We start from the raw sequence: 12,457 nt of genomic DNA on the forward strand, positions 1-12,457 counted from the left end.
TAAATAAAAAAAAATTCCCCCTTCCCTCCGTGCACAGAACCGAACACATAAGTAAGTTTTGCCCACATATGAAAACGGTCTTCTAACCACACATGTGAGGTATCACCATGATCGTTAGAGCGAGAGCAATCATTTTTGCATGTCGCCTATGGAGATTTTGAAGTGCCAAAATTTGTCGCCATTCCAACGAGTGGGCGCAATTTTGAAGCATGGCATGTTGGGTATCAATTTATTTGGCGTAACATTATCTTTCACAATATAGAGAAAAATTGGGCAAACTTTACCGTTTTCTTAATTTTTATTAAAAAAGTGTATTTTTTCCCAACAAATTGTAAATTGTGTTTTGTAAGAACGCTGCGCAAATACGGTGTGACATAAAGTATTGCAACAACCGCCATTTTATTCTCTAGGGTGTCTGAATAATATATATAATGTTTGGGGGTTCTAAGTAATTTTCTAGCAAAAAAATAAATACAAATATTTTAACTTGTAAACACGTGTGAAAAATGTGTGTAGCTTGTATTTGGCTATTTAATTTGCTGTATGATACATCCGTCTCCTCATACAACTGTTATATTGTGTGTTTGTCTTTCAGAGGATCTGTTGATGAAGTTTCTGGCTCTAACAAACCGGTATCATATGCAACCAGAAATTGAGCGGTAAGACACATTCTGTTTCTTATGCTAAACTAGTCATGTGTGTATTTATGTCACCAACTGCTCAAAATCAGCTACATGTTATTTTCCCTACATCCTCCTATCCATATAGTGTTCAGTGTGGAGGGGGAAGAATTGTATGACTGACATATGGCTAGTGGGGAAAGAGAACCATACATATGGCTAGCTAAGGGAATGGCTGCTGTGGGGTATGAAGATGGGGTGTGAAGAGAACAGCTCCTGGGAGAGGGAATCAGAACTGCATATTTTATATTAAAGCCAAAATCCTGCCTCAAAGATTTTGGGAATGTGTGTCCTAGTCTGTAATTTTTTTTCTAGATGGGCAGCTCTGGTGAATAAATAAGAATGATGAATTAGCATTACGCAGAATGCTGATTAGCACAGCTAGAACATGAAGTATAAAAAAACGAGATTAGGTGTAATAACCATATAAAGGAGCTTGTGACCGATGTTACAGCACTAAATCACACACAACAGGCAGGGCTCAGCTGACAGCCGCTAAAACAATGTTCAGATGTGGCTTCTTCTTTGGATGGCAGAGCTTTACCATGCATTTTTAAATGGCGCAGTGAACTTTCAGACAGTGATTTTTGGAAGTATTCCTGAGCCCATTCAATGATGTCCATCACAGAATCATGTCCGTTTTTAATGGATTGCCATCTGAGGACCCGAAGATCACAGCATCCAATATTGCGTTTCGGCCTTGTGCCTCGCACACAGAGATTTCTCCAGATTCTCAGAACGTTTTGTTGATTTGCACTGTAGACGATGATGTATTTTTAAAGGTTTTGCAATTTTACATTGGGGAACATTATATGGAAATTGATCTACAATTTTTAGACACCGCTTTTCACAGATTGGTGAACCTCTGTCCATCTTTACTTCTGAGACACTCTGACTCCCTAAAATACTCAGTCATACTGATCTGTTGCCAATTAACCTAATTAGTTGCAAAATATTCTTCCAGCTCTTTCATATTAGTACCACTTACTTTGCCAACTTTTTGTTGCCAGGTTCCAACTTTTTTGAGACATGTTGCTGCCATAAATTTCAAAATATTTTTTTTTTTTGTACATTTTCTTATTGAATGTTTTCTTTTGTGAATAAAATATGGGATTATGAGATTTGCAAATCATTGCATTCTGTTTTTAATGTAGATTTTACACAACTTTTTTTAATTGGGGTTGTAATGAGATCCCTGGTGAGGAACAGAAGCATGAAAACTCCTACAGAGAACAATCATTCTCTTCTAAAATGTTATAAATCTTTTCACCTTGCTTCGTTTTGATCATAATTTACCTATACTGTTCCTCCTAGATCTTCTTCCTTCTATAGCGCCTGCTCTCACTGTATTTCCTTGTTCCCGCTGCCAGTTAATTCTCTCAAGTCTCCTTTGCACTCTTAGGGCCCTTTCACACGGGCAGACCGTATGTCTGTTTTTTCATCCATCCGTTTACAGGTGAAAAAGGGACATACATGTATCCCTATGAGATAGTGGGTGTCAGTGGATGAACAACCGCTGACACCCGATCTCATCGGTCCCCGCTATGCTACAATTCTGCAGACGGAGGAAAATCCTATTTTTCCATCCGTCTGCAGAGCGGATCGGATAAACGCGGACAGACGGTCCGTGTTCATCCGACCCCCCCCCCATAGGGGAAAGCAGAGATCTGACAGGGCGGTCCCTGCACAGGGTCATCCGCCCTGTCATCTGCCGGCTCAGCGGGGATCAACGGAGCGATCACCGCTGAGCAAGCGGATAAGAAAGGTACGGATCCTCGCAGGATCCATATGTCTGAATAAGCCCTTATCGTTTTTAAATTCTTTAGCATCTTACTGGTCTTTTCTTTATTTGTTATAATTAACTGCAGTTCAGAGAGCGCGTACTGCGTGATTATATTATGCAGCCAATCAGAAAGTCCTGACTACATTGCATGCATTCTGACCATGTTGGAAAATTCCTGATTTGACACAAATCTCTTTTGACTGCAGCAGATGAGATGAGTATTTCTGTGTAGCTCATACTATTCAGGAGTACAGTACATATAACCAATAACACTGACAGTGCTGACCTTGAGGCAGGACTTTGAAGGCACTAAACACATTGTGGAGATCATCATATGGTGCTATCCTTTCATCTACCAGTTTGTGTACTTACAGTCACGTTTGTCATATACATTCCACGTAAATGTTTTTATCCATGTATTTTTAATAACAGTATCTTTTTTGTTTAATTCTACACCATGTGTTTAGTACCTTCAAAGTCCCGCCTCTAGGCACATTTTTGGTTCTATAACAATTTAGGGAATGTGGCAGTATATGCAGCAAATCACCCTTTAAATTGGTGGATACATTTGTTACAATAAAACAAAACAAAAAAAACTACACCCCCCCCCCCCCATTTTCCCAGGCTGATCCTTTCTCTTTTCTTAATGCCACATAAAACAGTAATGAGGATGCTGGAACTGGATTCTATTATTGATAACAGATAAGTACTGGGGTGGAGCAATAACAAAAACTGTATATGATGCACCATTTATTTACATTAATCTAGAATTATAAATATTTTACACCAAACTTAGGGTGTTATTTAGAAATATATTTAAGTAATAGTAAAGTAATTAAAAAAAAACAACTACTGACAGGCAGGGTTTTTATAAGAGAAGAGACCCTAGAGTTCTCCTCTGTTATAAATGTCTCCCCTGTCTGTCAGCGGTAATTTGATCTGAGTATGCGCAGCATGTTCACCTGAAGTGTGGGAAATGCACCTTTCCTGCACCGCAATTTGGTGTAAATGAGACCTGAAGGTTGGTTCCCTGAGGAAATTGTGGTGTGAACAAACCCTTAAAGCGGGAGTTCACCCCGCTGATTGGAGGAAAGGGACACACCCCCCCTGCACAGGAAGAAGGAAGGATACAGATCTGTATTGCGAATAGATAAGCTGTGTGCTGAGCTTCCGCCCCAGTCACAAATCTATCTCATGCATCAGGAAAACATCTTAGAAGTGACTCGTGCTGATACCAGAGGAACACCAGAGAGAAATGACACTCTGAGCTTTGAGAGTGATAAACACTACAGATATATATGCTCTGTTCAGATTTCATGACTGAGGTTCACAATCACTTTGCAGGTTTCAAGAGTGACGTCAAGATTTCACATGTATGCAGATGCACAGAGCCCTGAGACCCATCTGCACACATGTGGTGCATTTCCATACATGCTCAAACAACCCTACAACCTGGTGCAGTTTGTCTGAATATGTGCTGAAACAAATTTTTGTCAATATTCCAAGTGTTTGGGCTGTTTATATAAAGGCTGCGACATATTGCACATGTCCACTCTTTTGTCTATGTGAGGCCTCATTCACACTGGCGGTGTCAAACCTACATTTGTGTGTTCAGAGGATGTTTCTAAAGCACTAAAATTATTTTTCTCCGTTGCACCATTCATACTCAGCATTTACTTGTGTTTGTTTGAGTGCCATTAGATTAGCTGCAATTTAGATAAAAAAAAAAAAAAATTCCCAATTGGTAACTAAACACAGATAAAAAAATGTTTTAATCCATGAACATCTGAACGCAGGAAAACGTGATCTGGGAAGCATGGAAGTTGTTTGTCACACCACTTCTGTGTAGGTAAACACAGGAGTGTAATGACGTGTTGTATGTCTGAACTATTTTATTGCTTCTTGCAGGTTGTCTTGTAGAAGGTGTGTTGTGGTCGGGAATGGTCATCGGCTAAAGAACAGCTCTCTGGGTGAAACCATCAATAAATATGACGTGGTGATCAGGTAAGTGGGAATTCTATAAAGCATACAGATCTTTCATTGAACTCTCCCTCTCCCATACATGCTGCCCTGATTTTTTTTTTTTTTTTTTAATCTGTCATTTACATAATGGCATATGTTAAATATCCTGTGTATAAAGCCCTAGCTGTTTGCATCTGAGGCAGCGACAGTAAAAAAAAAAAAAAAAAAGTGTATTTCATGATATATGGCCCAGTTTCAGAGTGATCGTTACAATTGCTCTGCTCACAGTAAGGCCTCATGCACACTGGATGTTAAAAATAATGTTATAAAAATCCCAGTAGCTTTGCAGTGAGTTTTTCAACGTTTTTGCAATATCGTTTATTAGAGGTTTTTCCGCGTAAGCATTGTTATATATGTAGCACTACCCCCGAAGGAGCTGCTGGTTTGGTTTGGGTCTACGCTCTGGCTAACAACCCCTGAAATTGGCTCAAACCCTCCCTTGGCACAACTGGTATAGTGGGAATTGTAAACCCCAATAACTTATTGGAGGACACAATATCTTGTCACACCACAGTAAATTATGTAAATTAATGGTTACCTTGAGTTGTATTGGTCCACAGAATGACCGATAAACTGGACACAAATTTCAGCTTAACCAATGTAACTCTTTACTTGATGGGATAAAGAAAAAGGAACAAAAGGTAAAATGGTAAAAGACTTCTTGCAGAGCCCTGCAAGAGTCAGAAACGGTGATAACAAATACACGTTGAATTATAACGACTATGCAGACCTGTGTAAGCACGCAGCAAGGGGATTCCCTCAATAAAGCATCCGCACTCAAGCACCTCCTTGCCAAGCCTCACCCAGCTCTCACTATTAACAATACTACACGGTGTAATGGAACCAATTACTCAATTATAGAGTATGAAGATAGACATCAACAGTTTGCAATAACTAAATAGGCAGTCTTTAGATAACACCCCTAACTAATGTGGTTTGGTTGATCAGACCAAACCTTAGTTCAAATTATCCCAAATGTCTGTGCACTGATGCATTGGCATGCGGTAGCGTGCAAGGGGTAATTTGTAATCCAATAGGGAAACAAATAAAACGGGTGGAAGAGACCCGAATGGTCAAATCGCAATGGCTAATGTGGACGATCCACCTTCCAACAACACAGTCAATAGGTCTTGGGCAGGTGGCTATCTCACCCAACCAGTTCAGGCCTTGTCCTTCCGAAACACTCCGTCCACGATCTCCGGTCACAATCTTTCAGGATGACAGTCTCCAGTTCTCGAACAGGTCACTACTGCACTGGAACACTGTCCAATCACTCCATCAGAGGTTCTGTCTCTCTCTCTCTCTCTCTCAATGGCGTTCCGCCCGGGCATATGTAGGCCTCAACTCCGGCCTAGACTTCTGTGGAGACACCACACTCAGGTGTCCTGGGTTGAAGAGGCGGTCTGGAGAGAGCACGCCAAGAATGCCCTCCTCCTTAAATTGCCTCCCCCAGCAGGCTGCGCGGGGAGCAAAGCATTCTGGGGTTGTACCGTTGCACTCTGAGTGTTGTAGTTTATAAATAACCCAGGGCAATGGAGTCTCTTTTCTCCCTGTACTCAATTTCCCAACTTTCTCTGTGGTTCCGGGACAAGTAGTAACAGCAAGTGGCTATATCACAACTCGACCACAGGAGGGAGCCGAGATCCTTCTTGATCAGCAAATGGTAGTCTCTCATATCACATAAAGGGTGATATCCCGCTACACATATATATATATTTTTTTTTCAACGGATCAAAAATGCTAGTGAGCTGCGTTTGAGTGTTTATCATCGTTTTTTGACATTGGAGCACTTTTTCAGCTGAGAGCAGCTGAAAAACTCCTCAGAACCCACTAGTTTTAGGGGGAGTTTTTTAAAGCCAAAAAACGCCCCAGCCAAAAACTGCTGATAACAGCCTATGTGTGCATGGACACATAGGATAACACGATGGGGAGTTTATTGACTGTAGATAACAGCTGCTGTAATGTACAAAAATGTCCAGTGTGCATGACATGAGGCCATATAAGTTTAGTAAGTTTATTTTGAAAATAATTTACAAAGTAAAAGTAATTGAGTCCTGTCTATGATACTTTATTGTCATGATGATGCGCTGCCTGGACTGATTTCTGTGACGTCAGAGAGCGGACTTCAGTCTGCTCTCTGAGGAAAACGGGTCACAGGAGTGCAAAACGAATTGCACTCCTGTGACTCATAGGAGAAGCCCAGCCAAACAAGCTCAGGCTGGACGTCTCCTTTAACAGGATGCTATCAGAATAAGGGGTTGCTATATTCCTAATAAGAATGACCTTAGTTTGGCAATGTATAGTCACAAAAGTATGTTTTCTTGCCAGGTTGAACAACGCTCCGGTCCATAAGTACGAGAAGGATGTTGGCAGCAAGACTACTTTGCGCTTCTTCTACCCAGAATCAGCAGATTTCGACCCTCAGATGGACAACAATCCAGACACTCTGCTGGTGCTGGTGCCTTTCAAGCCTCTGGACATCCAGTGGATGAAGATCATTTTGAACAATGAAAAGCGGGTATTTAAATTTCATCAGTTACAATTCAGTGATTTTTAGCCATAGACTAAAGCCTAGTACACACTATGAGGTTTTTGTTCAACACAGCAAGTTGAACGATGAAAAAATTGCCAGCTCCAGTCAGAGCCACTGTACTACCTATGGAAAGGTAGTACAGCGATCTCCCCTGCTGAGCTGTTGTGTTCTGACGGGGATTTTACAGCATGTCAAATGGCCAGCTTCTGTCAGACAAGATGACATATACATGGGCCACATGTCGGACATTTTGTTTTTTGAACCGTCCAATGTCTCCTGACGTTCAGCCCGTGTGTACGGGGCTTAAACTTTTCTTCTGGTCAGGTTTGATTATCATGGAGTTTAGAGGGTCAGGTTAATGCATACTTCTTACAGAGTGTGGACAGGTTACAAGGGTCAGGCTGTGATACACTGGAACTGCAGTGGGGGGGTGCAGTTCATTTTTAGTATCAAAAAAGAATCCTGTGCCAAGTGTCAAATACAAGACTGCTTTACCTAGAACACTTGTGGTACAAAAATGTGCAAATAATAAAAAAAAAAAATATATATAGGTGCACTAGCCGACCAGCTGCCATCCACCTACTGTGTCAGATTGGCTCTCCTGCACAAATCGCCATAGCTGCAAAAGTGTCCGATCTGTTCACTGCAATGTCGCAGTCCCGCTAAAAATCGCAGTCATTACTAGTAAAAAAAATCATAAAAATACCATAAATCTATTCCCTATTTTTCGGTCCATATTCATCTGATCCCCCCCATAGGGGAGAGTGGAGATCTGACAGGGCGTTCACTGCACATAAACCATAAAGGTTTTTTTGGTGTGCCGCTGTCCATACATTTTTCTCCTATTTTTGATCCGTACATGTGAAAGAGGCCTTACATGTTCCCACTGCTGCAGCCTCCCCCCCAATCCATCACCTCTGACAGCGAGCCAGGGATTTTCTTACTGAACGCGCTGTCACAATTGAAGAAGAAAAAAAAAAAAACGGGCCTGTATTATATAGGGTTCTGTGAATGGGAGAACTACATGTACCGACATCCTTTGCGGCTTCTAGCTTGTAGTTCTCAAACTACCATGGTGCTGTCGAGCACTCCAGGTAGTTCATTGTTTCTTCCTGTCGTGTAACCGACGAGCAGACAGATGCAATGACAGTCTGTCAGAGTCTTGCATGGCACCCACTAGCTGATGCTCACAGGTGCAATGCTTTGCAGGCTCCTAGTAAAAAAAAAAAAAAAAAAATTTCTTTACCTGCAAAAAGATTGCATTAATTAAAAAAGTTTCCCAAATTTGAACTTGCTCTTTTAAAATGTCCAGGCTCAGAACCACTTTGGGTTTATGCATTTGCAAAGTGTGTGTATTTTACAAGGACAGACATTGTGTGTTTTTAGTGACAATTCTGTCAATGTTAATGTGCATTGAACTGTTGTACAATAACCTGCAGTGGCTCAGTTTTACCCACAATACACCAACCATACATCCGTACAATACACCCCAATATAATTCATTCTTTAGTAGTACAGGAGAGCCCAAGATATGATTTGATGTATTGGCCGTCTATGGAACCGTGATACTGTGTATATACACAACGCTCAATGGGAATGCCATGCATGTACAGGTAGACTGTTGTGATTATTCTCTTTCTACTCTATTATATACTGTATATGTTGTTTCAGGTTCGGAAGGGGTTTTGGAAGATGCCCCCTTTGATTTGGGAAGTGGCACCTCAGAACACCCGCATCCTCAACCCCTACTACATGGAAGTGACTGCAACAAAAATTATTGGTAGTGTCGCTGATCTGTCGTCTAAGAAAGTGAAAGTGGTAAGATGTGATTTCAGGGAGATAATGAGGGTGGGGACAGGTCCAATTGTGCATGTTTGATTGACTTTGATTTTCTAAAACTGGAGCGTGCAACATTTGGTGCAGCTGTGCATGGTAGCCAATCCGATTTAATGTTTTAGCCCCCCTTCACATCGGCGTGATTTGACATGGCAAATTGCATGCCAAATCGCAGCCGATTGCCAGCAACGGCACCGTTCCAATCGTGGCAATGTCAAATTTGCAGCACCTCGCCGATTTCCAAAAGTAGTTCCTGCACTACGTTTGGCGACTTCGGGGGCGATTTCAATAGACATCTGTGCATGACTTAGATTTTGCACTCTCCAGTTTTTAGTAAATCAACTTCAGTGTAAAGTTTGCTTACAATTCTTGTTTTAAAAACCGAATGTTGCTCTCTACCCGCCATACAGGGTTTAAATCTCGAACTGGCCTGAGATTCGAATCGTTAATGTGCAGGATGTACCAAGTTGATCAATTAACTTGGGTACAACCAGCCTGCCAGATTCCCTTGCAATTATTGCAAGTGGCTGCTATAGCCGCTAGTGATAATCCTCTTCTCCTGATGATGATGGCGGCTTCCTCCGCCCGCCAGAAGCAGACAGTTGCCGTTTCCCCCTGTCAGCACTGTCTGTGTTGATGGGTGAATTCTGAAAATGTATTTCCCGCAACCGCTGGTTGCACCTTGTGGGGCTGGCCTAAGCAATTTTGTATTTTATTTTTGTTTTGGACAGAGTGGAGAGGGATTAGGACACCTGTCATATTTTTATTGCTGTCTGTGCCCCCAGTTAGAGAAAGTAACCCTCTCTATTTGCATGTTTTCCCATTATCATTGAAAGTAAAAGGAAATTCTACATTTTGGGTTGTTCCCACAACGGTAATATAGGGGAATGGGGACACTAGATCTGGTTACAATCAGGGATTCCCCTCACTTTGGGGGGGGGTTGCCTTTCACTTTTTGTTTTGGCTATGGGACAGAAAGTGAAGGGAAATTCTCCCCAATGGGACACAGATGGCAAAAAACCTTACAGGGGTTCTAACCATCCCATACTGAATCCAAAAATAGTTCTTTTTACCACAGTAGGGCCCAGTGACATCACCTTGTAAAGGTGGCCATAAGCACTGTATGTGGTATAGTTTCCAGTGTTAAGGTCAATGTCTCACTATTTATTGAGATCTGATTTGTATACTGTGTTTTTTGCCACATGAATCCCTTTATTGATATGTGTCATCTTGTTTAAGTGACTGTGAGATCAAATCTGTTAATGAGGTACCCTTTTTTAATAAAATAGAAGTGAAAGAAGGACAATATTTTGCTTTTATTACTTTAAATGTTTTCCATACCCTGTCTTTTCAGAAGCCCACCACAGGAATGTTGGCCATCACCTTTGCTCTCCATTTCTGTGACCTGGTTGACATTGCGGGTTTTGGGTACCCAGCACTTAGCAATAAGAGGCAACCCATCCACTACTATGAAAAGGTGACCCTAAAGTCTATGGCGGTAAGTGCCAGGCACACCAACGTCTCTCTGTTTGTTAGGCCTCATGCACACTGGTTGTTTTCTGCTGCTCCTAGGGGTGTCTGGCTTTTATTGTTTTTTGCCCCTTGCATGTTAGCCTATGTGTCCATGCATACATAGGTGTTTAGAGGCCTAGTGATCACAGCAAGTGTGGTTTGAACGCCATTTACATATGCAGGACCTGACCATCCCCGATTCAATGTGTGTTTTATATTAAACAGACATTCCAACCACTGACCTGTTCTTTCTTTCTGTCAGGAGTCCGGACACAACATCACGACTGAAGCAGTCGCAATACGAAATTTACTTCAAAACAGACTCATTCACAACCTGACATATTTCTGAGGATTGCTTGGTTCTCCTGTCCTGTGCTGCATTGAAGAGGACAGTCTGCTGGACAAGCTGTTCTTGGCAAGCCTTTTAAGTATGATGGAGAAAACTTCTGTACAAAACCGATAACTACCTGAACTCTAAACACAGGATGGAGCTCACAGATGTCTGGAATATGGAGCTCACAGATGTCTGGAATATGGAGCTCACAGACTCTAAACTACAAACTGCATCCATTGCCATTGTATGACTGTACACTTTGTAAATATGTTTTGTATAATATTTTTTTTCCAAGAAAAGAAAAAACTTTTACTATTATTTATTTTAAAAAGTTGCATACCTCTCCTACTGCTAATGGACTGTGGGAAAAAGCAGAAAAGCTCTTCCATAGGAGGGGGTGTAATGCTCAACGCATGAAATCGATAAGGTTTGGTTGCTGAACTTTTCTTATTTAATGTTAAAGAGTTAAACGGGACTTTCCACCTCCTCAGTGTCAGGGTCTGCTTATTGTAGCTCCCCCCTCCCATCCCTAAAATGTTGCATTAAAAGAACCTGTAGGGAAAAAAATAGATGATCTACTCCCTGTCCCTGAATTCTGTAGTGAAGGGGGTGACTTCATTTCCCTGTGCCACAAGAACACTTCAGGATATGGCAGAAAGGAGAATAAAGTCATCCTTGCCTAGGCACTGAAGGAGGAAGTGCAGGACACATGGGTCTATGTTCTAATAATTTATAGACACTTTCATGCAATGTTTTAGGGAGGAGGGGGGATGCCTTGAATAAGCAGACCTTGCCATGGAGGTAAAAAATGTCCACTCTAAATTGGGCTGTATGGGGCCTGAATGTTCAGAGTATTAGATAAGAGGCCGGACCTCTTCTCATGTGCCATTTCCTCCTGTCTTTGGATTCCTGTATATTTACATTCCCCTTCCTCCCAAAGAAAAATGATAAAATGTTTCTAGAATACCTTGCTTGTTCTGATTTGTGCATCTTCTTTTTATTCTGCTCCTAGAAATGGAAGAGGAGTTTATAATAGCGACCACCCCACTGTATTTTCATTTTCTGTATCCTGCTGTGATCAATTTATTATTTTCTGCATATAGAACCATATTTTTTCCTCATTTATACATTCGTTATTAACCACTTGCCGACTGCCGCACGCCAATTTACGTCAGCAGAATGGCACAGGCAGGCAAATGGGCGTACCTGTACGTCCCTTTGAATTTGCCACCTAGCGACTTGATGTTCGCCGAAGGCCTGCGATTGCAGCAAGGAGAGGCAGAATGGGAAGATTCCTATGTAAACAAGGCATTTCCCTGTTCTGCCTAGCAACATGACAGGGATCATGTTGTAGTAAGCCCATCTGCCTACAGTTACAACACAGTAAGGGAACAAAATGTAACCCCTTGATCGCCCCCAGTGTTTACCCCCATCCCTGCCAGTGTCATTTATACAGTAATCCGTGTCTATTTGTAGCTCTGATCGCTGTATAAATGGCAATGGTCCCAAAATAGTGTCAAAAGTGTCCGCCATAATGTCGCTTTTTTTTTTACTATAAAAAAAAAATTGATAATAAAAATGCCTAAAATATATCCCCTATTTTGTAGACGCTATAACTTTTGCGCAAACTAATCTATATACACTTTTTTTTTACCAGCAATATGAAATAGAATACATATCGGCCTAAACTGTGGAAGATTTTTTTTTATATATATATATATATACACACAGTGGGTACGGAAAGTATTCAGACCCCC

General features: G+C 41.4%; 1 protein-coding gene across 10 annotated transcripts in view; it reads left to right on the forward strand.

The window, feature by feature from the left end:
- The window catches only part of ST3GAL4 (ST3 beta-galactoside alpha-2,3-sialyltransferase 4), a 229,727-nt gene extending 218,061 nt beyond the window's left edge, over nt 1-11,666 (forward strand). For all 10 annotated transcript variants that reach the window (XM_040326193.1, XM_040326194.1, XM_040326199.1 and 7 more), the window contains 6 exons: nt 596-659; nt 4,372-4,467; nt 6,814-7,003; nt 8,690-8,836; nt 10,209-10,352; nt 10,629-11,666. In XM_040326193.1, coding sequence (XP_040182127.1) covers nt 596-659; nt 4,372-4,467; nt 6,814-7,003; nt 8,690-8,836; nt 10,209-10,352; nt 10,629-10,715 — 728 coding nt within the window. In that variant the 3' untranslated portion in view covers nt 10,716-11,666. The remainder of the gene's footprint in view (nt 1-595; nt 660-4,371; nt 4,468-6,813; nt 7,004-8,689; nt 8,837-10,208; nt 10,353-10,628) is intronic.
- Nucleotides 11,667-12,457: the final 791 nt, after the last annotated feature.

The sequence above is a fragment of the Rana temporaria genome, chromosome 10 (assembly GCF_905171775.1).
Source record: "Rana temporaria chromosome 10, aRanTem1.1, whole genome shotgun sequence".
Taxonomy (NCBI): Eukaryota; Metazoa; Chordata; class Amphibia; order Anura; family Ranidae; genus Rana; species Rana temporaria.